This window comes from Sinocyclocheilus grahami, unplaced genomic scaffold, assembly GCF_001515645.1.
Source record: "Sinocyclocheilus grahami isolate Dianchi unplaced genomic scaffold, SAMN03320097.WGS_v1.1 scaffold661.1, whole genome shotgun sequence".
Lineage (NCBI taxonomy): Eukaryota > Metazoa > Chordata > Actinopteri > Cypriniformes > Cyprinidae > Sinocyclocheilus > Sinocyclocheilus grahami.
In genome coordinates, this window is record NW_015505840.1 from 704243 (window position 1) to 729979 (window position 25737).

The 25737-nt window shown below is 36.6% G+C and overlaps 2 protein-coding genes across 3 annotated transcripts in view; one reads left to right on the plus strand and one right to left on the minus strand.

The window, feature by feature from the left end:
• The window catches only part of LOC107558814 (uncharacterized), an 85221-nt gene extending 81517 nt beyond the window's left edge, over nucleotides 1-3704 (minus strand). Inside the window, exons 1-2 of the mRNA XM_016242501.1 lie at nucleotides 3385-3704; nucleotides 2659-2770 (exon numbers count right to left, since the gene is read on the minus strand). Of these exons, the coding sequence (XP_016097987.1) occupies nucleotides 2659-2708 (50 nt within the window). The 5' untranslated portion in view covers nucleotides 2709-2770; nucleotides 3385-3704. The remainder of the gene's footprint in view (nucleotides 1-2658; nucleotides 2771-3384) is intronic.
• Nucleotides 3705-5636: 1932 nt separating this feature from the next.
• Nucleotides 5637-25737, plus strand: part of slc8a2b (solute carrier family 8 member 2b) — an 82655-nt gene continuing 62554 nt past the window's right edge. For both annotated transcript variants that reach the window (XM_016242511.1, XM_016242512.1), the window contains exon 1: nucleotides 5637-5828. The gene's annotated coding sequence lies outside the window, so the exon portion shown is untranslated. The remainder of the gene's footprint in view (nucleotides 5829-25737) is intronic.

Below are 25737 nucleotides of genomic sequence, written 5' to 3' on the forward strand. Positions count from 1 at the left end.
ATCTGAAAGACTGAGTGTTTTGTCCTTCATCAGATTGAGCTCTCTGAAAGGAAGAGGAAATATGAGCTGGACGTCCTGATTCTCTTTCCCTTCAGCCCAGTCCAGGATGAACTTCTGCACAGAGACTGTTTTTCCAATGCCAGCGACTCCCTTTGTCAGCACAGCTCTGATGGCTTTGTCTTGTCCAGGTAAAGGTCTAAAGATGTCACTGCATTTGATTGGTGTGTCCTCTGTTGCTGCTCTCCTGGATTGTGTCTCAATCTGTCTCACCTCGTGCTCATTACTGATCTCTCCACTCTCACTCTCTGTGATGTAGAGCTCTGTGTAGATCTCATTCAGGAGTGTTGGGTTTCCCTGCTTTGCTGTTCCTTCATAAAGACACTGAAACTTATTCTTCAGATTTGATTTAAACGTCTTGAGGATTTCAGAATTGGAGTCATGGCTGTAAAACCAACACAACAGAATATCACACAATCACAAGTTAAAGAGGTACATGTATAGTGCCTTAAAGAGAGAATGATATTTTGTTCTCTATATAATAATATTATTTTATATATTTTAGAACAACTGATTTTGTCCATACCGATTTTTGTTATTTGTCAAAATATTTTACCTGACACCAGGATACATGCTTTCATCAAAGTCCTGTGGTGGATTCACAGACTCGTCATGTTTTATTTTCTTACAGACGGATTCTGTTACAGCTGGTCTGGGTCGCAGGATTCGCATTAAATAAAAAAATAAATAATTAAATACTTTGATATTTAAGATTGATACTAACTGAATAATTCTGTAAACAATTTCCCAATTGCTACATAATTTATAGCAGCCATAAACCGCTTGTACAGTGAGGCTAATGAATTGACTACTTGGTGGAATTTTCTTCTTTTTCGTTCAACAATGACAACAAAGATCTATTCTATTCTATTCTGTATCTATACTGTATTATGTGAACCCATGAGCAGGCCCATAATATTTATACACTGCTATTGAACACTCCAATCAAAGACCGATTTAATGTGAGAACACTATACAAATTCCCTGTGAAAATCTAATCATAATGTACACATGAAATGCTATTAGTATATACTGAAATTTAAAGTAATACCTAAGATTGTGTACCATTAAGCCATGAAAGGCCATGCATTACAGTTAATTTGATCATAAGTGTTACGATACTTGGCATTGTTATTTGTGTGGGTGTTGTTTTCTGTACTGGTGCATGTGTGCAGGTATTGGCTGTTCATCAAGGAACGTGATTGGCGAATCCTGAAGCAGATGACTTTAAAAAGGGCGGTGCTACCAACCCAAGGGAGCTCACTCTGGCGTTTGCTTCCGTGGCGTGAGGAGCTCCGGATTCCGTCTCCGTCAACAGATCACCAACAGCGTTGTGGTTGCTGTACATGGTTCTTGCTATGTCTGATTTATTGTTTTTATATTCTGAGAAAGTCCTGGGAGCGTAGGAGGGGTCTGCCCTTTACTTTGACCTAATTTTGTGATGTGTTTTTGTTTAGGGAGTTAGGGAAGTTGAATTGTATCTTTTTTTCTTTATAATTAGGCCATCTAAATCTTTTCTTTATTTTATTAGTGGTTTTGTTTATTATTTTGGCCATGGGCCTCTCCGAAGCTAAAGCTCCTTTCATTAATTTCATTCTTATTTAATAAATTATTTAAAACTGTCATTTGTCTTTGGTGATCTGTTGGCTGTGGTCGGAATCCCGTTACATCACTCTTTCGTCTCGTACCCTAGTAAAAATGGGTCGTAACAATAAGCAATTGTGTACCTGTGACTCTGGCTTTTGTCTCCACTCTTCATTTGTAGTGGAGGATCCATAGACCAGTCACTCTTCATGGACACACAGCTGGGCTCTGCTGAATCTGAGCTCTTCTGCTGAGCCAAACTGAAACAGAACAGTATTCACTATACAAATTTCCTGCAAAAACCAAATCATAATGTACACAAATTAATGATATTAGTATATACTATATATACGGGGAAGTCGTGACCTAATGGTTAGAGAGTCAGACTCGTAACCCAAAGGTTGCGGGTTCGAGTCTTGTGCCGGCAGGGATTGTAGGTGGGGGGAGTGAATGTACAGCGCTCTCTTCCACCTTCAATACCCTGACTGAGGTGCCCTTGAGCAAGGCACTGAACCCCCAACTGCTCCCCGGCACCGCAGCATAAATGGCTGCCCACTGCTCCGGGTGTGTGTTCACGGTGTGTGTGTGTTCACTGCTGTGTGTGTGCACTAAGGATGGGTTAAATGCAGAGCACTAATTCCTAGTATGGGTCACCATACTTGGCCACATGTCACGTCACTTTTTCACTTTTTATACTGAAATGCACGGTAACACCTGAGATTGTGTACCTGCGGCTCTGGCTTTTGTCTCCACTCTTCATTTGTAGTGGAGGATCCATAGACCAGTCACTCTTTACGGACACACAGCTGGGCTCTGCTGAATCTGAGCTCTTCTGCTGAACTGAACTGTAATACAGCAAACAAGAGGCTTTGGTGACATCAACTGAAAAGTGAAGCTGTTTCAGATGTAAAGTAACTTGTTATATTTTGATAATGTGTCTTTTTAATAATAAAGCCAGGAAAAGTGTATTAGCGAAAAATATTAAGTTAGATTTCATGTTGTCTTTAATGAGAGTACCTGCATCCCGGAGAAAAATCTCCATCTTTGGTTTTTTGTACTTGACTCATTCTGTCCTCACGGAGCTGCACTGGTGCGTCTGATTAGTCTGATCTCCTCTTACTGACTCTGACTGGAAATAACAGAAACACTGATTCAGACACATTAAACTCTATCACAGTAATTTAGCTTCATGTAATGTTGAACCTGAATGTATTTATAAATGTTGCTATTGAGTAAACTGAATTTAGTCAGAACACACCCCGCTATGTTGGTTGTGTAAACACCAAAGACAGAAGGCATGGGCTAAGGCTATTAAAATATGTTCTTGAACAAGTCAAGTTCACTTATGATTGGAGCTGGTCGATATAACGAGAAAATTAAGTCGTTATAACGAGAAAACAAGAAGGAAAAAAAAAATAATGCATGGCCGCTTAGAACTTCCGTAGGTCTGAGCAAAGATGCTCACAAGTAGTTTCTACCATTTCCTGGTTTTGACTCATATTCTTGCTCCCCTACCACTAGGGTTTACTTGGTATGATCCATTTTGCTTTAACTTTACCAAATGTAATGTGAGGAAGTCACACCCACGGGGTTATATGTAAACAAAGGAAACTGTGTTCTCGCTTATTGTTTCTAAACATGACTGCTGTGTGGTGTAGCCCTATTCTTCGGTTTTGTTACAGTGGAGTTGTATTGTTTTAGTTATAAATATTGTTTTATTTTTACATTATTGTTATTACTTACCTATAAAGGATTCTTATTTTTCGTTGTTTTTTTCATGATTATTTAATTAGCAGTGGATGAGGTTATACTGCAGGACAGACGGCGTCAGCAACATACGATCGAAAAACAATAAACGGTGATTGAGCGATAATAATAGTTTAAACGATGCAGTACAACAATAAGCGAAAACCGTAGCTCGTATATGTTAGTGATAACATTAAGCCGCGTTAGCGTCAAACCTCGCGACGTCGTGACGCACAGCTGATCGGGCTTACAACGTTTTACAAAAGGTGTTTATCTACCAAATACAATCTTCACGCGAGCTTCTGTGTCTCAAAATGACCTTTTATACTCACTTTTTGTGCTAGGATAACGTGACGCAGTTACTTTGAGGAAAATATGGCTCCTGTAACTGTTACTTTCACTTTGCTGGAAGAAACCATTGTAGCGCCAGAGGGCTTTTTCAAGTCAACATGTAACTTATGTGATGTTTTAGATGAGACTAAAGCGGTATCGACGCTTCTCATAAATACACACCGATGCGGATAACAATAACGTACGATAGTAATCTGGCTCTATGATGGTAAATATGGGTAACAGACAGTGGATACCTGGCTTATGAATATTAATTAGGCGACGTGCCCAGAACACGTTTCTGATTGGCTGTAAGTCAGTGGGGGGTGGCATTTATCCAATCAAATCCCTACTAAGATGTTGCGTTTTCTCGTTTCCTCAATTTGGTATTTTTAAGATTCTCTGAAGAAAATAGTCTCCGCAGTCGTAAGAATGTGTATTTCAGAATGTTTAGCTGGCCACCTGTGGGACTTATAATTAGACTCGAAAAAGACACTTCATCAAACAATGTTTCATTTATGCAAAAAAAAAAAATTATCACATGAAATAAAGATTTTAGATAATTCGTTCATAATGTCTGATGCTGTGCATGTTAGAGACTGTGTGTGATGGTAATCTACTTCATATGTTATTGACTTTATAAAATACAAAATTATATAAAATAAAATGGAATAATGTTTCTGAACAAAAGACGTATTGGTTTTCATGATTAATGACATTTCTGATCTGACTTCTGAACTATCACTGTCACTAACTCTTCTATCACTGAAACGATCAGTTTCCAGATTATAGTTTCCATCTTAACAAAACTGAGACCATTTGGAAAGAACAATACAGATACGCATTACGACTAAACAAACTATGCATAAAATACATGTTTTTGTACATCACTAGACTGCGAGTTCTCATTATAACCAGCAGAGAGCGTTATTAACTTATCAAATAATGTAACAGGATTTTACAGAATGTGGTGGGAACTGAAAATATATTAATTTTGATGTACCAGGATATTAATTAAATAAAAATGAGCAATGTCTGTGCTAAATGATTACACATTAGTTTTACATGCTTTTTCAATTCCATTTCAATTAGAGCAACTTAAAGGAATACCCCGAAATGAAAATGACCAATTACTCTCCTGTCATGTGACATTTCTTTCTTCTGCAGAACACAAAATAAGATATTTTGAAGAACATTGCTTAAAGCACACTGGACCCCACTGACACTGTATGATGCATTTCCCCCCCAAAATATTGTCTTCTGTGTCCAACATAAGAAAGAAATGCATATAGGTTTGGAACACAAATTACATGTGCAACCATAGGCAGAGGGTAAGGCTAAAAGCAGCCAAATCTATTAAATACAGACATCATAAACCTGTCTTTTTTAGGCAAGAACCAGACATGGGTGTCATGTAGGCTAATAAGACATGTTTAATGGGACTGAATTTGTATTTAATGTGATTACAGTTTAATTAAAACATTTTGATACAACAAATTGATGATGGATGGATGGATGGGTGGGTGGATGGATGAGTAGATAGATGATAGATGGATGGATGGGTGGGTGGGTAGATAGATGATAGATGGATGGATGGATGGATGGGTGGGTGGATGGATGGGTAGATAGGTGATAGATGGATGGATGGATGGATGTATGTATGGATGGGTGGATGGATGGATGGATGGATAGATGGATAGATAGATAGATGGATAGATAGATGGATAGATAGATAGATTAGGTGGGTGGGTGGATGGATGGATGGATAGATAGATAGATTGTAAACTTTGCCAGTATACATGTCAGCTGACTTCATTATTTTCCTTCATGTCTGTCACCTTTTAGATGAAACAATGCGCGCTCTCGTGTTTAGTCGCTTGCGCGTTCGCGTATCACCCTCCCCACCCAGGACGCGCCAGGCTGCGTGGAGTGCGCGCTCGAGAGTATTTCCACTGCACGAGAGAGTGAAATACAACAGTCAACCCGCAGAGAGAGACACACATATCATACACATCAGCTCAAGCGGAGCAGTTCTTCAATGAATGACCCAGCAGCAACATGCGCTTCACAGCCACGCCTGCCTTGAACAACACAGCAAACTAGGATACAAGGTACGACAACAAATCAAACGCGATTGAAACTTGTCCTGAACAAACGGTTTGATCGCGCAAAACGTGAAATGCGGCTTCATTTGAGATGCGTTTTCATGCTTCAGCTCTCAGTATGATGATGCTTGCTTCTGTTTGAGACTGAAAAGTAAACGAGCACGAGTCAAAGAGCAGGTGTAAACTGGAATAACACGAAGCCTTCAACTTATTTGGCTTTTAAATGTCAGAACATGTTCTTCAATGGTCCTTTTGATGCAGATGACATGCAAAAGGATTGTTATTATTTTTAGTTCTTAAAGTATTGTTATTGCATGTTTGTGTGCAGATTCTCATAGTTGCGTTTGGTCATGATGCGAGATGTACACTGCGTTTATACAGGATTTTAGGAGATATATATATATATGTGCATGTATGTAACCATATGACTGCTGCTGAACTATTATAGTCATTTTTTTAGCTGTGGCTTGCATATATATACGCATGTTGGCTTCCCTTTGGTGTCTGTGGCCACTTGTTTGTGTCTTTATGTCAGTGTGATCACTTTAAATGAAAGCAGTCCGCACAGGGGTCGATTGTCATCTTTTAGCTTCCATGATGTGTCTTCAATCCATCACAAAGCCCGTTATTATAATGTATTTTGTTTGTTTGGTTACATAAACGGGACTCTTACTATGTGGCCTTCATATCATAATAGTTTTATTTGTTGAATCTGATATAAATAAGGCAGTGCGGTGGATAGATGTTTAAACGGTCTAAATGTTAGAGATGTGATAAAGGGCACTTTATTGCTCGGGACCTGACGGGGATGCACCGTGCAGGCGGGGTTTCCTCGGCTTTTCTGCAGATGGAGGTTCCCTTCTCCTCCCCGCCCATTTAAAACGAGCATTCAGGGTTTGTTCAGTGTGAAATACTAGCCTACTGTATGCCTACTTTTTTTTAATACCATGCATGAAATGGCACCATTCCCTTATTCTGCATTGTGAGAAATCACACCGGACTCTAAACAGCCGAGAGAGTCAGGGGAGCGGCCAGCCAATGAAAACACGCTCTCTACCTGCTAATCATTTTGCGCTTTCGTTTTTGCTGACATCAGGTTGGCTGATGTGTCGAGACGGCGTGCAGCGAGGTCAGCGAAATTGCAGTGCCATTAAAAATGTGAAATAAAATTCAGTATGCAATGCTAAAAAAAAGTTTGAAGCAGTGGAATGACACAATGTGTTGCTTTTTTGCGAGTTGCATTTATATATCATCTCGTAAATTATTTTTAAAACAATTTTGTGTACAATTGTTGACAGTCTGAATTACGTACATCACATACGTACATCACATAGACGTCTATTTGACGTCTGCATTTACATCTGCAAGACGTGTTTGCTCATCTGCAATGCTTCTATAGGACGTTTCCCATAAGATGTCAAATAGATGTTTAGAAAATGTCTTTAAGATGTTTATGATTTAGAATGTATGTAAAACTGACATCTTAAAGACGTCTTTGAGATGTTTGTACACAGCAGATGCTTTCCAGATGAAGCGATCTTTAACAGACATCTTGCAGACGTACGTGTGCTATCTGGGGACAGACAGACGTCCAAAAGTCCTTTCCAAGAGTCCAAAAAGGGAAAAATCCAAGTTGATATTAGACCTAATTCTAGTTCATTAGTCATATAATGGGACCAGGATAGTTGGAACATTCCAATTTACCTGAATTCACCCTAATGTTTGCCAATATTGCATATTGCAGAATTTAAGGCTTTCTAAAATCATGGCAAACTTGGAAACATCTGTGATTTTCAATCCTGGAAAGTTGAATGGGAACTTTTAATTATTAATGGACATTTTTATAGCAAATATACATTTTTCTAGTTATTCTTAACTACATTAGGCCTATTTCATTTTCATCAGCTAGAAATTGCCCTCAAGCCACGGAAATCAATTAGTGAAAAGGGGTGAAACCATGATACTTTTATCATACTGCAGATCTGTATGGTGTAAAATATTCCAAACATAGCCACCAATTCTTCTAATTAATCTACAGCTTGTCATGCATATGCGCCTGCTTGCCTCTTGATTTATAGATTAATATGACAGAGTCGCGAGGCATGGAGGGAAATCTTGAGGCATCTCTAGAGTCATTATGCAATCACTACAATGCTTCAGAAAGCAAGCATGCAAAGACAGTATGTCAGGAGAAGGCAGAGGGCAAGCCAAGAGCTTCTCCTGTATGTCCCTCATGTACATCAGTGTTTGAATCCTCTGAAGATGTGATGCTCAGACATGGAGGCAGAGCAGAGTGTGTGCTTGAGCTGTTTGACATTCTTATCATATTCACTCATCAAGTCAAGGGATGCAGGACTGCAATGGCTGGCTGCTAGTTAATGCTCTGTGTGTGCGTTCAGCATTGAGACGTGAGTGAGAGTTTAAGTCAGTAACTGCTGCAGTGTTCACACAAACACACACACACACACACACCGAGGACTTCCTCTTCTGCACGCTCTGAGTGTGTGTGTGTGTCGACAACATACCCTGCCCTGAAGCAATTCCTACTGAATGAAAGCAAAGCAAATGCTTTAGTGTAAAATTTCAAACGCCACTGCACTGATGGTGTACGACGTACTTTGAAACAATTTTCTCAAATTTTTGGTAAATTTAACAAATGATTACATAGAAATGACAAGTAACATTGAATTACATGTGACATTTTTAAATAGAAAGACTGAAACTCCAATAATATTTGTTTTATTTACAACTTTGTACATTTTTTTTTACAGTCTAGGAAAGCTCTTGAATTTTGATCTATTTTTCAATCCTTCCACCATGTTTTCTCTGCCTGTTTTAAACTCTTTAGATATGTATGAACATTAAATTGTCAGATTACAGCTGCCTCAGAATATAGAATTATGTCGAGCTTGAAGCAAGCATAGAGACACCTGTGAAATCTCTGCTCCTGTACTGTACCACAATATCCCGTCCCTTTACCTTATTACCTGGCATGTGCTTGGTAATTTTGTGCAGCACCAGAATGAAGAACAGGAACAGACTCATAGCCTGCTGGGACGGCAGGCACTATACACACTCATACATATGCATGTGTACAGTCAGCCAGGACCCTGCTGCGCCCACCCACTCGCTCTCATTGGCCACCAGCCCGTCGCTGTGGGAGCAGGTGTCGTGCAGTTGGCAGATTCATCTGTCATCATGACAGGGGCTCCTCTCTCTCTTCTTCTGAGATCATTGTGTCCCCCTTCCACTCCTCGCATCTCTTAACCAAACTCAACAGATTTGCTGGTTCAGGGAAAATGAAAGCATTCGGAAGGCTAATAATCCAGAGCAGTGACCTGCGAAATTAGGGGCCAGGAGCAGAAAGCTGAGCCATTCCAGATCGTGACCAAAACTTGCTGATAAACATGTTTAACTTTGGCAGAATGGATGCTGCTTCAGGCCAGAGGATGCCAGCAAGGTTCTTTTGAGATTAGTGATTCAGATTTGGGCGGACTCCCACTGGATGCAAAATTACTGCATTAACACCAGTTAGTTTAGATTCCAGTAAAGTGACATTAGTATTGCGTTTAGTGGGTGCATGGGCATAATCCTGTGTGTTTGTGTATGGATGAGGTTTTGCTGTCATTGTTCTGTGTCATGCTGAGTTGTGCTATTATAAGTGATTCGACTTAAGGGAAAGAAAGTCCAATAGATTAGCAAGAAATGGTAAGTGGGCCATATTTAGAGCTGGGCATGGACTCTTTTGAATTAGGCCAACAAGCAACCACCAAGCAACTGCAGAGCAAACTATTTGAAATCAGGGTTGCCAGGTCTGCGAATCAAAACCAGCCCAATTGCTATTCAAAATTAGTCCAATATTAGCCCAATTAAATTTTTTTCTGTGGTTTTCCTCTCTGTCAAAATTGTACCGGGGGCTTGGCTGAGATGGACTTGACCACACTGTTTGAAACACCTATCAATGTTGCATCTATCTTTCTGCCATTATTTCTGTCCATCCATCCATCTATCCATGTATTGTTCTATCAATCAGTCCGTTCATCTGTCAGTCTGTCTATCGTTCTATCCATCCATCCATCCATCCATCTGTCCATCACTCCATGCATCGTCCTATGTATTGTTCTGTCAATTATGTCTGTCGTTTCATCCATCCATTAGTTTTATCTATCTATCCATCCATCGAATCATTCCATCCATCCATTTATCCATACATCCATCCTTTGTTCTGTCTATCTGTCCATCCATCGTTGTATCATTCTGTCATTATGTCTGTCGTTCCATCCATCCATCATCAACAAGGATGCATTAAAGTGACAGGAAAGACAGTTAATATTAAGTAGATTAGATTCGATTAAATAGATTAAGAAGTGTAGTTAGATTTGAAGTGTTGATCTTAATTAGATTAATATTAATAAATACTTTTTCAAGTAAATACTGTTGTTTTGAAGGTTATATTCATCAGCGATCCTGAGAAAATTATCAAATTTTCACAAAAAACATGATGGAGCACAATATTTGCAGCTCATCGATAATAATCAGAAATGTTTTCAACAATCAATATATTAGTATGATTTCTGAAGGATCATGTGACACTGAAGACTGGAGTAATGATGCTGAAAATTCAGCTTTGATCACAAGAATAAATTATATTTTCAAATATATTCAAATCGAAAACTTATTTTAAATTGTAATAATATTTTTCAGTATTACCGATTTTACTGTATTTTTTATTTTATTAGTAAATAATATTGGTATTTTTATTATTATTTATTTTGTTTGGTATTTCGAAAAGTAACAATGTAAGTTACTTTCATTAGTGTAATGCAACAATGTAACGAAATATTTAGAAAATTAACACTCCGCTGAAAAAGACACCATGTAGCCCTAGAGATGAATTAATTATTATTCCATCATTCCAGCTGGGATTCATGCATCATATCCCAAACTTTCACCTTCAGAGTTTGAGCACAACCACCTACAGAGAAGATAAAAACGGCATGTACCTGAAATGTCAGAATAACCGAATAGTGAGATAGCAGTGTTTGTGATTGTGATGGAGACGTGTCTCACACTCCGGCGGAGTGTAAAGGCCACACTGAGATGGGAAGAGTCAGCTGTTCCAACCACCGATCTTTCGCTCTGTAACAGCAGACTCCGTGAGGTGTGTTGACAGGTAAAGAGAGAGAGGAGGAGGAGAACGACACCGTGCAAAATGGAGAATATAAAATGGGTTATTATAGGACTAAAGGCAATATCAGACAGAGGAAGTGCAGGTGAGGGACACAGAGCAGAGAGATGCTGCTTTCTCCAGGGACAAAGCTGAAGACACAAGACACGGCCTGCTCTCTCTCTCTCTCTCTCTCTCTCTCTCTCTCTCTCTATCAAGGTTATGATCTCATCTTGTGGCTGAACTGTATTTGTGTCAAAAAAATCAGACAAAGTCACTGCTATGTTTAAAAAGTGACATTGTGTGATTTTGAATTATATTATAATTTTTTCTATATTTTCTGTTTCCACTTTGAATTTAGTCTTTTTGTAATTTTGTTGTGTGTGCATTTGTATTTTTTTTTTTTAAATTTCAAGTACGTATATATAATTTTCATTACTTTTTATATATTAGTTTTAGTTATTTTGGTACTCCAAGTTAAACTATACTGAGAAATGAGAAAATAAAACGAGTTTATATATATATATATATATATATATATATATATAATTTTATATTAGTTAACATTTATTTTAAGTTTATAAGTAATGAAAGTGTTTTTTGTCGTTTTAGTTTTAGTTAACACTACTACTAAAATTAACCTTGTACTGTAATCCAATAATTGAAATAGAAAATAATGTAAAACCATCTTAATGGTCCGAAAATTTTGTATTTCTTGACTTTGGAATGAAATGCATTTTTATGTGCGTGCGTGTGTGCGCATGTGTGTGTGCGTGTGTGTGCATTCTCAACTTTCTCTTTGTTCAAACTTCAGTAGCTTAGTCATGATTAGAGCTCACGCACACAGTTCTCTGGTGAGGGCCATCTGTGGTTTTCAGTCCGCTAGAGCAGAGATTCAGAGGCGTGCTGCTGATGTTCTCATGGTCTGACAGTTCGTGACAGGGAAAGAAAAGACAGAATTTTAGCCCAATTGTCAAACGCGGCCTTCAGCTGAGCTCCCCGTCACAAACCAGAGCTCAGGGGTCACACACACACACACCACACAGACATCAGAGTGATCCCTCAAAACCGAGTCTTCTGCTTCTTCTCGAACCCAAAGTCCATCATGTCACTGTGTGTTTGCAATGTACTTGTAAGACAAGAACTACAAGTCACATTGTGTTTTCCGGGACAGGTCTCAAACATATTCAGAGTAGACTAGAGGAAGATCTGGTGATTTTGGTGAAACCATCGCTGCTCTCAGAGGTTGTGTGTTTGTTTCTGGTCCGCTGCGATTCCCAGGTGTGATCTCTCACAGACGTCATACTCAAGAGAGCAATTACTTCAAACACTGTTCAACATAGGCATCAGGAAGATTATTGAAGCTAAACATTTATGAGTCAGTTTATTGACTCATTATTGATCATTCACTGATTTGCTGCAGACAAAAAGCCATATTTCCTCATTATCCATGCTGTTTTCTAGGAAAAACATCTATATAATCTTAAAGCAACCTGAGTAAATGCTATGAAGTAAATGTTTTCCATTTATTGATTTCCCCCCCATTGTTTTATGCATATATCTGTAGCATATATATGTTTAATTAGTAGATGCTTTTTTTGAAGTGTTGATCTGTTCACTCAAAATATAATTTTGTATTTATATTTTTAATTTGGAGTCAAATGCATGTTTGTGTGTGTGTGTGTGTGTGTTGCGCAATTAAGTAATTTTCTTGTTTTAGTTTTTATTTGGAAAAAAACACTTTTTTTTGAAGTGTTGTCTGTTCACTTATTCATTTCACTCACTTATATATAATGAGTTCATACATGTGTGTATGTATGTATGTATGTGTGTGTGTGTGTATATATACTGTATATATATTATATTATTTAATAAAGTTAAAAAAGTGTAAAGGAGATAAAACCGGGATAATACAGGGATAATGCAAAGTAATAATATAAAACAAGAGTACAATGGGAATTAATTTTGAAACATAATACAAGTAGCCTACACTAGAGCCAGTGTTTCTCTCTCCCAAGAGGCCTTTTATATATTTTTTTTAATCATCCATCGTTGTGGAAGCGATGTTTGGAAATGCAATTTGTGTTTCTGTCTGATGCCTTGATATATATATATATATATATATACAGTGGGGAAAAAAAGTATTTAGTCAGCCACCAATTGTGCAAGTTCTCCCACTTAAAAAGATGAGAGAGGCCTGAGTGGAGGACAGAGGAGTCTCTTAAAGAAGAAGTTACAGGTCTGTGAGGGCCAGAAATCTTGCTTGTTTGTAGGTGACCAAATACTTATTTTACCGAGGAATTTACCAATTAATTCTTTAAAAATCCTACAATGTGATTTTCTGGATTTTTTTTTCTCATTTTGTCTCTCTTAGTTGAGGTATACCTATGATGAAAATTACAGGCCTCTCTCATCTTTTTAAGTGGGAGAACTTGCACAATTGGTGGCTGACTAAATACTTTTTTGCCCCACTGTATATATATATGTATATATATATGTTTTTCATTTCTGTTTGTTTGTACCTCGTGTGTTGTACAGTCTCACTGAATCTTTCATCTTTGGCTTTCCAGGATTTTTTGTGTCTTTTTTTTTTTCTCTCTGCTTGATTAGTTGATCAGGATTTGTCTTGGCTTGGTATCTTTCTGCATTTGATCTTATTTTTATTTGTGTTGGGTTTCATCAGTGTTTGTACAGGATCATTCAGTCTCTCTTTCTCTATCTGACCGTGTCCATCAGTTTTTATTTTGTCTGGATGGGAAAGCGTCTGTCTTCTGTCTTCGGTTTTTCTCCAGAAGGTCTCTCTGGAGATGAACAGTAATGTCATTCTTTATCTTCCTCATATTTAATTCTCTCTGTTCTCCCTCATCTCGTCTGCCCTTTATATCGTCCCTCCATCTTTCTACATGTCACTCACTCTTCCATCCGTCTGCTGCATCCCTTTCACTCTCTTAAGAGATTTATGGACCAGGCGGATGCATTCTGTGCAGTGTCAAAAATTCACTTTTTAATAACAGCCAATATTTGCCCCCAGGAATTAATTTTAGAGGCACTTTTACCTTTTATTAGAGCACTTTTTTTCTGAGCATCTAAAAACACACATCATGCTGTTCATTTGTGTCAGATATGTCACAATAAATTTAATCTGAACAATTTTGGCTGTTGCCTCAAAAATTAGCATATCATAAGATCATAACCGAATAAACTCTATGGCTAGAATACATTTTACATGATTTAGGCTGGTTTTCATGTTAGATTATAGAGCAATCTACTGTTTAACTTCAGATTTTGATGTAATTGTTGGGAGAGTTTTTCTAATTCTGATTCAATGTTTTCAGAACTGATTTTGTAACACTCCAAAGAGAAAGGAAAAACTTGAAATCGCATCATATGACGCATTTAAAAAGAAAAAAGTAAATAAATAAGCCTTAAAGAAAATCTGACCAATTCTACTTCAGCAACTGTTGCCGTCTGTTTTCTCAGACAAGCTTTACTCATTTTTATTAAGTCTATGGATTATGGTCATTTTAAAAAAGTAATTAGTTAAGTATTGATTTTTTTTCTGATTAGTTCATATAATTAATACTATTTATTATTACATAATATAATATCATTTATTATCATAACATTTTTATAAAACACTTTTATTGTTATTTATTTTATTTTACTTTTTGACAGACATTTTTTAAAACATTTTTGCCCCAAGCAAACTCTTTCATTTCTTATCCCAGTGCTGTGTCTGGACAGAAGGTCCATTTAAAATATGCATAAAGACATTAGGAAAGAAAAATGGACCAATTAATCAGTGAAATTGAATGAGCTCTCTTTTCTGCAAGTCCAGCACTGAGATCTCAGACGGAGGGAATGAGCGAGAGAGATCTGCTGACATCCGTCTACTTTTCCTGGCTCAGTTTCTTCCCGCGAGTCAGCAGCGCTGTGAAATGTGGCATCTTTCCTGAGCTCTGCGTCCTGATTGGCCGAGCATCATTGCGCGTTCGTGAACCCTCCGTCAGTCTACGAACCCCCCGCCTGTGTTTCTTAATCCTGCACTGCTGGTTCTCTCTCTCTAACCTCACCCTGATCTATAATGACACACCTGGGAGCCGATGGGCCTCACAGCCATTAGGAAAAGGTTATGGAGATATAATGTTTCCAGCAGGTGGGAGTAATTAACGCTGTGTGTATTGCTTACTAGAGTTTTGGATCCCACTGATAACAGACAGATGAGAAAAAAACGAATAATTATGGGACTCTTGACAATCTGTTGTCTCTGGAATGAATTATGAGCCTTGAATAGATCCATAATGAATCTTTAATACGTATTAAAGCAATAAGTTCTCCCATAAGCTGGAGTTTCTTGAAACTATTTCAGGGTGATGCTACAAAAATGTGCGTGGGGACACTTTCATTACAGCTACAAAATGAAACTTTAATTTTACACTGTTTGGCTTTTATTGTACATAACATACTTGCAGTGACTAAAGAAATCTACAGTTAAAGGAACAGAAATTCTCAGAAATAAACATTTGCTGAAAATGCACTCTCAGGCCATCCAAGATGTAGATGAGTTTGTTTCTTCATCAGATTTGGAGAAATGTAGCATTGCATCACTTGCTCAGCAGTGGATGCTCTGCAGTGAATGGGTGCCGTCAGAATGAGAGACCAAACAGCTGATAAAAACATCAAAATAATACACAAGTAATCCACACCACTCCAGTCCATCAGTTAACATCTGGAGAAGTGAAAAGCTGTGTTTGTCCATCATTAAAACAATTTTAACTTCAGTCCATAATCCATAATAACATGCAAAAGTGGTCTTGTCTGAATCGGGAGAAAAATGTGCACAGAGCAAGCACCGTTTACAAGCAAAAACAATCCAAAACAACTCTAAACAAATATGTTACTGGATTTTGAAGTGAGAGACAACAGGAGGACTTTTTCACTGAAGCATTATTATGGATTATGGACTCATAATTTGGCCATAAGAAACGTTAAAAATGGATTTGTTTCTTACAAACACGCAGCTTTTGTCTTCTCAAGACAATAACTGATGGACTGGAGTGGTGTGGATTACTTGTGGATTATTGTGATGTTTTTATCAGCTGTTTGGACTCTCGTTCTGATGGCACCCATTCACTGCAGAGGATCTGTTCCCAAGAAGAAACAAACTCAAGAAACTCAAACTCTATGCATCTTTGATGCACTGAAGGTTTAGCAAATTTTGCTTTTTGGGTGAACTTTATATAAATGTATCCTGCAATACACTGTAAATTGCAATTTAACAATCTATAAAATGCATCTATAAAATCACCTGCTTTATATCTCAAATGAGATTTTAAACCAGCATTAGAGTTAAAATCGTAAAGCTTTACTGGTGCAATAATAAAGATGAATGTTATGTTTTAACATTAGTGAGGAAACTTGTATCAGTCTGTAATCTCACACTCTCAGTGTCAATATATTAATTCTTCATCTTCATCTTGATTTTTCGTCTGTTTTTCGTCTGAGGTTTATTGCATAGTTAGGTCAGTACTTTAATCAGCGGTGTGGTTTCAGCAGCTTGTTAATAATATGGTTTTGGTAGATCAGCAGAATTTCAACATTGCACAAATACAGTATTTTTATTTTATTTATTTTATTTATTTTTGAAAGAAGTCTCTTCTGCTCACCAAGGCTTCAATTATTTTTATCAAAAAAACAAACAAACACAATTAAATCAGTAATTTTGTGAAACATTACTACAATTTAAAATAACTGTTTTCTATTTTTAGCATCATTACTCCAGTCTTCAGTGTCACATGATCCTTCAGAAATCATTCTAATATGCTGATCTGCTGCTCGAGAAACATTTCTGATTATTATCAGTGTTGATAATGTTGTGCTGCTTCTTATTTTTGTGGAAACAGTGATGTATATTTTTTTCAGGATTCCTTGATGAATAAAAAGTTCAAAAGAACAGCATTTGTTTGAAATAGAAATCTTCTGTAACATTATAAATATCCTCACTGTCACTATTGATCAATTGAATGCGTCCTTAATAAAGGTATTAACTTCTTTCAGAAAGTGCATGTGAAAGCGTCAGTCAGATGCTGCTGCTGTAGGTCAGTGTCAGTGTGATGTGAGTGTGGTTTCAGTAGCTCAGTACTGTTTGTCATGCAGTGAAGCTCAGCGCTCTGTTGCTCTGTAAAGTTCTTCAGAGTTTGCCAAACTGCAGATTGATAATGTAATCAGTCCACAGAGTTTCCAACTGCTGAGTAAACCTGCTCGGAAACCGAAGCGAGTGCACTGCTACAGAGAAACACAAGCAGCTTTCCAGCTGTTACATTTCTGGAATTGCCTTCTTGGAAATTACATGAATAATGAATCGATTTCATGAATGCTGCGTATATTATTACATGAATAAATAATGCAGGACAGAAGTACGGAAAGAGTGCACAGGTATTTAGGTGTGGCTTCATTCTGCATTCATGAATGGCTGCCTCTGCTGTGAAATATCAGCGGAAGATTCAACTCTGAACAAACAACCTGTTCAACGAATAGAATAGAATAGAATAGAACAATTGGACAGTAATAATATAATTAAAAGATGCGTTCAGTGTCCATTATTGTTCATTATTGTTATTTTGTTCTATCAGCCCACAAGCAATAGCTCCTGATTAAAGGCACTGATTGATTTGAAACAATTGATTGTATTCAACTTGATTTAGACGTGATTTGCATGTTAACAGATCGGAAGCAAGTCAATGTTTCCCTTGTCTGGAGCATGCATGGAAAACTGAATGGATTTAATCTTCTACAAAAGCCAAAAAACCCCCCCAAAAACAAGATGCTTGCCTTTCACATGTGCATTAACCAGATCTGCATTTTTGTGTTGCACGTTGTGCATGTTAGCATCAAACTCTGTTGAAATCAGTTGACATTCAAAGCTTGTATTCTATTTGTGTGGCTCGCCGACCGTTATGTAGTGTGTTTCAAATCGCTCACTAATGAAGATCTTTTGAGTTAAGATGCTGCTTTAGAAGGTTTTAGATCAGATCCCCTGTGCCTGCTTTTGTTATGGAAGTGCATTAGCGTATGATATCTGTAATATCATGTACGAGTGCAGGACACCTCACGGTAGAGGATGGATGTGATGCTGCCCTGTTTTTTTTTGCCAGTCAGCCCAGATTGAAAGCGAATGCAGCGTCAGGTGTCTGTCCTTCTCTGAGATCATTTGGTTAGAGAAGCTATATATATATATATATATATATATATATAGATATAGATATAGATATAGATAATTTTGTAAGAGGTTTGAGATAAACTATTAATATTAGTATTAATATAAAAAACCACAAAGTTCTGTTGAGTTTATTCTCATTGTGATTAAATATTGTATATAATTGTAATTTAATTAACAGCCCTATTTCTGAATAATATTCAGGATTTTTTCGTGAAATAACTGCCATAGAAACAGAAATATACACCTAAACATATACGGTGATGCGTCAAGCCAGAGAAGCTTTTTTTGAAAATGAACTAGAGGAGGTAGAGGACAGAAACTCATACATCAAAATCAACAAAGTATTGTTAATTTAATAGTTTTCCAAGCTGAGCCGAGTCACAACGTGAGAGAGTTTCATCAATGACCTCATTTCAGTGTCTGTGTCAGTCTCCAGTCCTATTTAGATGATAATTGTTTTTCATCAGGACATAATTTACAGACCGTTTCATTTAGTTTCATTTAATTGGCCCAAAAATTGTGTTGAATCCTTTTTTGACCATAGCCGTAGGTTGTTTCACACTTTATGCAGTAGTGGGAATTTGTGGATTTGGCACAATGGAAGCTTTTTGAAGTGATGCTATATGAATAAAATGGCTGCAGATTTGCTGCTGAAAAAGAAGAAAATGAAAAATAATTGGGAAAACTGCTAAAATGGGCCATTGTAGTCGCGGCAACAGGTAATGCATAATGTTTTTGCTTACGTTTGCATCCTCATCATGAGACGAAAGTGTCATTGCATGTCATACTGTAAGTCCCTCATTCCCTGGGCATTAATTCCTGTCTGAATGCATGAGTTTTATTTCAGAAGAACCATATAATGTCTTCGAGACTTGCTGGGAGGTTCCTACTTATGAGTTTGGAAGCTAAACTTATAATTTTGCTCATTATAAAACATTTCTTTCTCTGCTTTTTACTTCCAGCCAAAGCATGAAGCATTTTAGCAAAAATTTAAGCTTTTTCAATGTATTTTCTGCCAAGCTATTGCTGTTCTGCTTCGACATTACACAGAATGCACACCTGCTTAGTTAACTTTCACAATTACACCATTCAAAAGCAGAAATTAATACTTTTATTCAGCAAGCATGCTTTAAATTGATCAAAAGTGAAAGTAAAGACATTTATAATGTCACAAAACGTTTCCATTTAAAATAAATACTGTTCTTTTGAACATTCTATTCATCAAATATCATGAAAAACTGTATCAATGAATGTATTTTCTTAAAAGTATGAAGCAGCACAACTGTTTTCAACACTGATAATAATCAGAAATGTTTCTTGAGCAGCAAATCAGCATATTAGAATTAGAGCCCGACCGATATATCGTTTTGCCGATATTATCGGGCCGATATGAGCCTGTCGCTGATATATCGGTATCAGCAGCATTCAAGGGTCGTCGTATTCGACCGTAAGTGCCCTGCGAAGTGGACTTCACATGAAATTCCGCCATGATTCCAGTTCCAAGGGAACGTACACGTTACATTCAAAGGGCATTAAAGTGCGCGAGACGTGAATTTAAATTGTATTTATGTACAGAGGTATATTGTGTCACACTTCACACTTCTCTAGTTAGCTTTGTCTGTGTGTGAAGACAGTAGCACCAATCCGTGAATTAATGTTCCGAAGTGAAATAAACTTCAACGGAATAAAGTTGAATGGAATTGAATTGAATTAAAGTTGAATAAACTTCAACTTTACTGTTCAGTGCACTGATGTCCGACTCATTTTGGATAATAAAGTTTATTGTTAAATGGTTAAATGCCCTGCCTCCATTACGTATCGTATCGGTATCGGCCCCAAAAAACCCATATCGGTCGGGCTCTAATTAGAATGATTTCTGAAGGGTCATGTAACACTGAGGACTGGAGTAATGATGCTGAAAATTCAGCTTTGATCACAGAAATAAATTCAATTTTACAATATATTACAATAGAAAACAGTTATTTTAAATTGTAATAATATTTCACAATATTACTGTTTTTACTGTATTTTTGCTGAAATAAATGCAGTCTTAGTATAAAAATATAAAAAATCTGCATGTAGCAACGGTGCATGTAAAATACATTGTGCTTCTGCCATGATTTCTCAATCGACACATAAGTGGGCACTCAAAAGCTTTCCCATTGATGATTATTATAAGTATGATCATCCAGATGCCACGTTCGTTTCATTTTACCAATTGTCTGAATAAGGCTTTTGTTTGAAGATGAAAGAACTTGTGACGTCAACAATGCAAGATCAGCATTCAAATGAGAGATGAGAGATTAACAAACACATCATCCCATGCATATATTATACATACAACTGGGTTTTTCTAAAGACGAGCAATGACATAACTACAGATGAGCTATTGTGGATTGATAATCTCAGATGAGCACACTGTGTGCTGGATGGGAACATTCAGTCAGTCTGAAAGCGCAGAGGAGGACCACAGTCATACAGAGATAAATACATCTTGCTGAAAGAGCAGACGTGTCCTCATTTCATTCCTTCAGTCTGTCCAGCCAGTTGAGGTGAAAAGGGAAATCAGGAAATGTAAAAGTAAAGGGAGAGATATTAATCAAAGGCAATCCCTCATTCCACTCTCATCAACCAGAAATCAATACGCCGCTCTCCAAACCTCAAGAGGAAACGGCTTTCATCGGCTTGAGCGAATACACGCACACCTTATTAATAGAGCCTGTGTTGATTGGCTGATGTATAAAAATATATTTAATTATATAAAAAAATTAATTGAAGTATTTATGATTTGGTAGTGGTGATTTTTATATTTATTTGTATTTTTATTTTTGTATATAATTGTATTTATTTATAAATAAATACATAATAAATTATTAAAATGATTTCTGTATTTTTCAGTTGGACAGTCATAAACAACTCCAAATAACTGGTCAGTCAGTGTGAATTTTTCTGTGTTTTTTTTTTTAATTTTACTTTGGATATTAAATATTTGGTTACATCCTTGGATACTACTAACAACATTTTTCCGAAAAGAGATTTTCTTTAGGATATGAAAAATGTGACGCCTAGACATTGAGCATTTATTTTAATGTATAATAAACAATAATGATAATTATAATGAATAATTTTTTTAATTTATAAGTTCAGAAGAGAATTTTGTTTTTCCTCTTATTTACAGTATTTCTTTTTTATTTATAAATTCACTTCCCTGTAGGGCTGCATGATTAATTGAAATAAAACTGAAATTATGAAATTATTCTTAAAAAATAATTTCTTTAAAAATATTAAGAAATCATACTTGTTTTTTATTTTTATAAATACTTTTTTAATTTATAGTGAAATTGTATTATTTTGTTTTCTTGTAGTATTTTAAATATTAATTTAAATTAATTTAATTTTAAATATATTATTATTAGTAGTAGTAGTAGTAGTAGTATCATTATTATATAGCCATATTCATATAAAACAATCACAACATTTTGGCCAAATTTTTCAGCCCTTCAATCAAGCACAGCGAATCTTTTAAATTTCAATCACAATTTTTATCACAAAAATTTGTATCCCCCACATTGTGCAGCCGTACTCACCTGTATATGTATGTTTTAGCTAATGAATTAAGACACGGGGGAAAGTAACTATGTAAAAAATTGTGATAGTGGTTGAAAGAGAGTGTTTAATCATCCCGAGTCTCTTAAAACCGCTCAACTCCTCAGACCCTTCGGGCGTCTGCTAATGCTAGCGCTAATGAAGCAGCTCGCAGGCATGTCTCCGTGACGACCGGATGGACCCGCGACTCACCCGAGCACTGAGACAGAATCATGTGCTGCGTAATGATATTAATAAACACAGACTGACAGGAAAACAGCACTGAAGAGGAAAGGCCTGTGTCTCAAATGGACTTCATACTCTTCTGTGTTCATGATCAGTACACAACAGACCTGACGTCTACATCACGTACATCACGTACATCACATAGTGCTGCTGTTCAGTTACTGTCTTTTACATTAGTCTCAGCACACTGACCACCCGCTGACTGTTTACTGACTGACTGACTGTTTCTGGACAAGAACTAGTCACTAGTTACTTAGTTTGGCAGGTTAGTGGAATATGTGAGTGATATTCACTACAGTTACACTACCATTCAAAAGATTTGTTTGTTTGTTTTTGTTTTTCACTTATGCATACAATATATTTTTTTATTTCTGAATTCACTTAACTGTTACGCTGCATGATTACTGAAAACCGAAATGTGAAATTATTTAAAAAATAAGAAATATTAAATACTTTTTATTTTATTGTGAAATATTACTTTTTATTTTTATTTTTTAGTAATAATATTTGTATTTAATGATAATAATTATTATTATTATCATCATTATTATTATGCTTTTATTCAACAGGGGAAGTCGTGGCCTAATGGTTAGAGAGTCGGACTCATAACCCAAAAGTTGTGGGTTCGAGTCTCGTACCGGCAGGGATTGTAGGTGGGGGAGTGAATGTACAGCGCTCTCTCCCACCTTCAATACCACGACAAGGTGCCCTTGAGCAAGGCACCGAATCCCCAACTGCTCCCCGGGCGCCGCAGCATAAATGGCTGCCCACTGCTCCGGGTGTGTGTTCACGGTTTGCGTGTATTCACTGCTGTGTGTGTGCACTTTGGATGGGTAAATGCAGAGCACTAATTCCGAGTATGGGTCACCATACTTGGCCACATGTCACTTCACTTCACTAACAGTGTTACAAAACATTCCTGTTTCAAATAAATGCTGTTCTTTTATTCAGCAGCGCAACGGTTTTCAACATTGATAATAATCAGAAATGTTTCATATTAGAATGATTTCTGAAGATCATGTGACACTGAAGACTGGAGTAATGATGCCGAAAATTCAGCTTTGAGCAAAGAAATAAATTACATTTTAAAATATATTACAATAGAAAACTTTATGTAATAATATTTAACAATTTTACAGTTTTTGCTGTATTTTTTATCTAATAAATGCAGCCTTGTTGTGCAGAAGAGACTTATTAAAAACTTTTGAACAGTAGTATGTATGTGCAGTAATATTTACTTACTACTTTTGGCATAAAACACATGCTAGTTAATTGTAGAGGTTTGATAGAAGTGGCTGGAAGACCTTCCAAGAGAGCATTGCAATAGTCCAGCCTGGACAGAACATTACCAGTTAATTCATTGCTGTTGGTTAATAGCTTAATTAATTCAATGCTGCGGCCTTTTGTCAACTTTTTTTATTTATTTGGCTCTGTTTTTAAATCACCCTGAGGATTTGAAGAGCATGCTGGAAGCCTTCACGCACCAGCAGTGATCCGAGCTCCGCTGCTGTACAGGGAACAAACCCTGTGAATAAACTGTAAACACTGGGAATCTCACTGATGGATCAGATCCAGGGACAGAGCAGCATGAAGCGACGCTAGCGACCGTTTCAGAGCTCATAAACACATACATCTGCACACACACACACACCATGTATCTAATTATTCGATCTTGTCTGGTTTGCAAGCTTGATCGAGACCGGCAGCTTGTTCTGGTTGGTTGGGCCCAGAGGCGGCCGTCAAACACGCACTCACGCTCTCACATACACACACACTTAAATGTTTAATTTGCTATCTGAGACTCTTGGTAGCAGCTGCTTCCCTGGTGTGATCATCACCAAACAGACCCTCCATCACTCTGTCTCCTCTTTCTTTCTTTCTTTCTTTCTTTCTGTCTTTCCTCATTTCTTTCTTTCTTTCTCTATACGGTTATTTGTTTTGTAGACAGTTTTGTAGACAGTAATGAGTTGATGTGTTGTGTCCACATCGGTCAGCTGCTTGCTGAGTGAGGACGCGGAGCTGCATTCTGATTGGCTGTCTGGTTGGTGCAGGGTGAGATTCACTCATAAAGGAGATAATGTTCGTATGATGTGGCTGCCGTCTCTGGCAGTGACAGCGTTTTATGAGGCATTGGCAGTAGTGTTTGTGTGTGCAGGAAAAGTGTTTACAACCCAAAGCAAGCCCAATGGGATTTAAAATGTTTCAAATGTTATAACTACAAAATTAATTGTGCTTGTACACGGCAGAAAACAGTCAAGGAAACTGATATTTAATCATTTAATTCATCATTTAATTTAGTTCAGTGTGTAGTGTGAATGCAGATTAAGTATAAATGTGTTTAAGTATACTTTTTTTGTGCATTATTATATAAAAAACAAATATATTTTTAATAAAGCAGGGTTATTATCATTAACTAAAACCAACCAAGCATTACTTGAAATAAAACAAACTGAAAAAATAATAATAATAAAATAAATGTATTTTATTTGAGCTAGTTGCCAAATCAACCTTTCTTATTTTCACTTAGTTTAAGATGAAGTGCTAAAATGACCAAAACTAAATAAACTAAAGCTGAAACCTGCAACTTAATAAAAAACCTCTATATAAGACATAAAAAACAAAAAAATAAAAATAAAAATGACAGAAACACAAAACAAAATTACTGAAACTTTAAAATTAAAATAGAAAAATAAAATAAAATATTTTTTAATATGTTAACAAAAACTATAAAAGTATATCAAAGATAACACTGAAATAAACATTTTATAAATTCATCCTTGGAGCAATAGTTACGTTACGTTACGTTACGTTATGTTATGTTATGTTAATGGCTGGTGGGCAGGAACATTTTTAAATAAATCTGTTCCATTAGTTTATTATCAGCGTCCTTATTATTATGTGGATTTGGTGCGAGCATTGAAAAATCTCAACCTTCTCACTGTGTGGGTGGGTATTTTTGGATTATTCTCATTATATTTTTTAATCTTTCTTTCTCTCATTCCTCTATTTCTTTCCCTTCTTCCCTCTCTTTCTCCGGTGATATACGGCTGTGCTCTGACTGTGTTTGTCACTTTTCACGTCCTAATAAGGGCTCAGAAGAGTTGTGGAGAAAACAGATGCGCACATACACACACACTCTCTCTCTCTCTCTCTCTCTCTCTCTCTCTCTCTCTCTCTCTCTCTCTCAGTACAGTCCTTTGTTTTTTCCCTCTCGTCTCTGTCCTGTCATCTAACCTTTCTTCTGTCATGATCAGTCTCTCCTTTCTTCAGCAGTCTCTCCCTCTTTTTTAAGTGAACACATTGAGTCCATTTTAACCTTCCGTTAATTTCATCAATTTCTTTTATTCTGAAAACACACATACATTTGCATTAGAAATTACAGAGCACATTAGGCTACTTTTATTTGAATATAATATTTTAATGTTTTTTTTAATTGATTTTTTTAAAGCATATTTTTACATTCAAGGTCTGGCTTTAAAGGAAAAAATTCCTTTAAAAATGTAATGAGCTTTGTTGTTAAAATAAAAAAAGAGTTGCACTTGTGAACATCAGAAAACAGTCAAGCATACAGATATTTACTCATTATTAAGCCAGCGTGAATACAGATTAAATATGTTTGTTCAACATTGTGACATTATAAATAAAAAAATAATGAAATGTAAGGGAAAATAAGAAATAAACAAACTTTATAATATAAT